This window comes from Oncorhynchus masou, unplaced genomic scaffold (genome assembly GCF_036934945.1).
Source record: "Oncorhynchus masou masou isolate Uvic2021 unplaced genomic scaffold, UVic_Omas_1.1 unplaced_scaffold_15065, whole genome shotgun sequence".
Classification (NCBI taxonomy): Eukaryota; Metazoa; Chordata; class Actinopteri; order Salmoniformes; family Salmonidae; genus Oncorhynchus; species Oncorhynchus masou.
The window spans coordinates 1-4,353 of NW_027005081.1; the positions used below are offsets into that span (position 1 = coordinate 1).

Genomic DNA, 4,353 nt, shown 5'->3' on the forward strand with positions numbered 1-4,353 from the left:
CCTGGCCTCTAACCCTTACCCCCTAGCCTCTAACCCTTACCCCCTAGCCTCTGACCCTTACCCTAGCCTCTAACCCTTACCCCTTAGCCTCTGACCCTTACCCCTAGCCTCTAACCCTTACCCCTAGCCTCTAACCCTTACCCCCTGGCCTCTAACCCTCACCCCCTAGTCTCTCAGCCCCTTACCCCCTAGCCTCTAACCCTTACCCCCTAGCCTCTAACCCTATACCCCCTAGCCTCTAACCCTTACCCCTAGCCTCTAACCCCTACCCCCTAGCCTCTAACCCTTGCCCCTAGCCTCTAACCCTTACCCCCTAGCCTCTATGACTGAAACTTCATCTTCCTCTCCCACAGTACTTCACTGGCCTGGAGTGTGGACACAAGTTCTGCATGCAGTGTTGGGGTGACTACTTCGACTACCAAAATCATTGAGGAGGGATGGGACAGGTAAGCACCACAAACACCTTTTTGTTTAACCAGAGAAAAGACCCTCACGGTAAGAAACCCTTGGTGGGCGGGGCCTGGCAAGAGGTCAGCAGGAAGTAGTCAAGAAGAAAGCAATGCAATAGCACAGACAAAACGTTAAAATAATGACCTTTGACCAAGCGCTTGCATACATACATACATTCATACACACAGCATGTATGTATGTATGTATCGTTACCATGGACTGTAAACTCTTATTCTGACTCAGGAAAAGCAATCATTGGGCTTTTTGTTGAGATGTGAAAAAATCTCACCATGTTTCCTTTCTCTTTCTTAAAAAAAAAAAAGACAATTTCCTGCCCTGCTCACAGCTGTGATATATTGGTGGACGACAACACAGTCATGTAAGTGTTGCGTCGCTGTCGCTTACATTCCACAGCAGGTAGACTAGTGGTTACAGCGTTGGGACAGTCACTGAAAGGTTGCTGGTTTCCAAATACCGTCAAGATGAAAAATCTGTCTGTGCCCTTTGAGCAAGACACTTAACCCGATTTGCTCCAGGGACTCCTTACTACTATGGAGGACCCTGTAAAAACAACTACACATTTCACTGCATCTATCTGCTCTGTGACAGTAAAGCCTTTTATATTTATTATTATTATTAAGTTTCAACATTACATACACGCTGCTAGTTCTACGCGCTGCTAGTCCTACGAGCTGCCAGTTCTACACGCTGCCAGTTCTACACGCTGCCAGTTCTACGCGGCTGCTAGTTCTACACGCTGCTAGTTCTACACGCTGCTAGTTCTACACGCTGCTAGTTCTACACGCTGCCAGTTCTACACGCTGCCAGTTCTACACGCTGCCAGTTCTACACGCTGCCAGTTCTCCAGTTCTACACGCTGCCAGTTCTACACGCTGCTAGTTCTATGCGCTGCTAGTTCTACGCGCTGCCAGTTCTACACACTGCCAGTTCTACACGCTGCCAGTTCTACACGCTGCCAGTTCTACGCGCTGCCAGTTCTACACGCTGCCAGTTCTACACGCTGCCAGTTCTACACGCTGCCAGTTCTACACGCTGGCAGTTCTACGCGTTGCTAGTTCTACGCGCTACTAGTTCTACGGCTGCCAGTTCTACGCGCTGCCAGTTCTACACGCTGCCAGTTGTACACGCTGCCAGTTGTACACGCTGCCAGTTGTACACGCTGCCAGTTGTACACGCTGCCAGTTGTACACGCTGCCAGTTGTACACGCTGCTAGTTGTACACGCTGCTATTTGTACACGCTGCTAGTCCTACGCGCTGCTAGTCCTACGCGCTGCTAGTCGTACACGCTGCTAGTCGTACGCGCTGCTAGTCCTACGCGCTGCTAGTTGTACACGCTGCTAGTCCTACGCGTGCTAGTTCTACACGCTGCTTGTTCTGTGAGAGTTGAAGATGTAGAGTAGCAGATGAGTTTATAAATCACGTTTTTTTTTGTATTTGTTCAAATCCACTACATTTTAATTATCATTTGAAACCCAAATTATTTTCCTATAGGAGACTGATCACAGAGTCCAAGGTGAAGTTGAAGTACCAACACTTGATTACCAATAGTTTTGTAGAGGTAAGATGTGTAATGTTCTTCATTGATTATATATATATATATATATATATATATATATATATATATACACACACACACACACACACACACACACACACACACACACACACACACACACACACACACACACACACACACACACACACACACACACAGCATCTTGTGCTTTATATGGAGATGTCTGTACTCTAAAATACAATGTAGCCGTTTCCCATGTAAGCCTAGCTGTGAGAATATTCAATCTGTTCTTCAGATGTTAGATAATCTTGCTTGTTTGGGAGAAGACGATTGGCATGTATTCCTTCTGCTTGTATCCTGCTTCTTATGCTCCTGTCCTCTCGTCCTCAGTGCAATCGACTGTTAAAATGGTGCCCAGCGCCAGACTGTCATCACGTAGTCAAAGTCCAGTACCCAGATGCTAAGCCTGTGAGATGCACATGTGGCCGGCAGTTCTGGTAAGAGACAACCATACTGTGCCTTACATTCCCTGCTTATTGTTTTTTTTATTTTTTTTATCACTAATACTCACACAGAAGACGTCTTGATTTTATTTGAAACACTGTTCTCACAACACATGATGATTTATCTCCTGCAGTAAAAAAAAAAAAATGCTTTGATTTTAATGGTTACATGTGGATCTTTATTTCAACCCAATTCACTGCAGCTTCAATTGTGGCGAGAACTGGCATGATCCCGTCAAGTGTAAGGTATGTCACAACGGAGTCTAAATTCAACCTTCCCTGTCAGTGGTAATGTAATAGTGGTCAGACGCAGTCCACAAAAACAACTCTAACCCTTACCCCATATACATGTCATGTACTGTAGTTCTGACAGGATAGGTGGTGGTAGCTGCTTCACCTTGTCCCTGACAGGACAGGTGGTGGTAGCTCTTCACCTTGTCCCCTGACAGGATAGGTGGTGGTGGCTTCACCTTGTCCCCTGACAGGACGGGTGATGGTAGCTGCTTCACCTTGTCCCCTGACAGGATAGGTGGTGGTAGCTGCTTCACCTTGTCCCCTGACAGGTTAGGTGGTTGTAGCTTCACCTTGTCCCCTGACAGGATGGGTGGTGGTAGCTGCTTCACCTTGTCCCCTGACAGGTTAGGTGGTGGTAGCTTCACCTTGTCCCCTGACAGGATAGGTGGTGGTGGCTGCTTCACCTTGTCCCCTGACAGGACAGGTGGTGGTAGCTGCTTCACCTTGTCCCCTGACAGGATAGGTGGTGGTGGCTTCACCTTGTCCCCTGACAGGACAGGTGATGGTAGCTGCTTCACCTTGTCCCCTGACAGGATAGGTGGTGGTAGCTAGCTTCACCTTGTCCCCTGACAGGTTAGGTGGTTGTAGCTTCACCTTGTCCCCTGACAGGATAGGTGGTGGTAGCTGCTTCACCTTGTCCCCTGACAGGTTAGGTAGTGGTAGCTTCACCTTGTCCCCTGACAGGATAGGTGGTGGTGGCTGCTTCACCTTGTCCCCTGACAGGACAGGTGGTGGTAGCTGCTTCACCTTGTCCCCTGACAGGATAGGTGGTGGTGGCTTCACCTTGTCCCCTGATAGGATGGGTGGTGGTGGCTGCTTCACCTTGTCCCCTGACAGGATAGGTGGTGGTGGCTGCTTCACCTTGTCCCCTGACAGGATAGGTGGTGGTAGCTGCTTCACCTTGTCCCCTGACAGGTTAGGTGGTTGTAGCTTCACCTTGTCCCCCTGACAGGTTAGGTGGTGGTAGCTGCTTCACCTTGTCCCCTGACAGGATAGGTGGTGGTAGCTGCTTCACCTTGTCCCCTGACAGGATAGGTGGTGGTGGCTGCTTCACCTTGTCCCCTGACAGGATAGGTGGTGGTAGCTGCTTCACCTTGTCCCCTGACAGGATAGGTGGTGGTGGCTGCTTCACCTTGTCCCCTGACAGGATAGGTGGTGGTGGCTGCTTCACCTTGTCCCCTGACAGGTTAGGTGGTTGTAGCTTCACCTTGTCCCCTGACAGGTTAGGTGGTGGTGGCTTCACCTTGTCCCCTGACAGGTTAGGTGGTGGTGGCTGCTTCACCTTGTCCCCTGACAGGATAGGTGGTGGTAGCTGCTTCACCTTGTCCCCTGACAGGATAGGTGGTGGTAGCTGCTTCACCTTGTCCCCTGACAGGTTAGGTGGTGGTAGCTGCTTCACCTTGTCCCCTGACTAGGATGGGTGGTTGTAGCTTCACCTTGTCCTCTGACAGGACAGGTGGTGGTAGCTGCTTCACCTTGTCCCCTGACAGGTTAGGTGGTGGTAGCTGCTTCACCTTGTCCCCTGACAGGACAGGTGGTTGTAGCTTCACCTTGTCCCCTGACAGGAC

General features: G+C 49.7%; 1 protein-coding gene across 1 annotated transcript; it reads left to right on the forward strand.

Moving 5' to 3' along the window:
• The first annotated feature begins 777 nt into the window (after positions 1-777).
• On the forward strand, positions 778-2,773 carry LOC135531076 (E3 ubiquitin-protein ligase arih1-like). Its single transcript, XM_064959199.1, has 4 exons — positions 778-829; positions 1,964-2,030; positions 2,379-2,485; positions 2,695-2,773. Coding segments are annotated over exons 1-4 (240 nt in total). The 5' UTR covers positions 778-827; the 3' UTR covers positions 2,759-2,773.
• Positions 2,774-4,353: the final 1,580 nt, after the last annotated feature.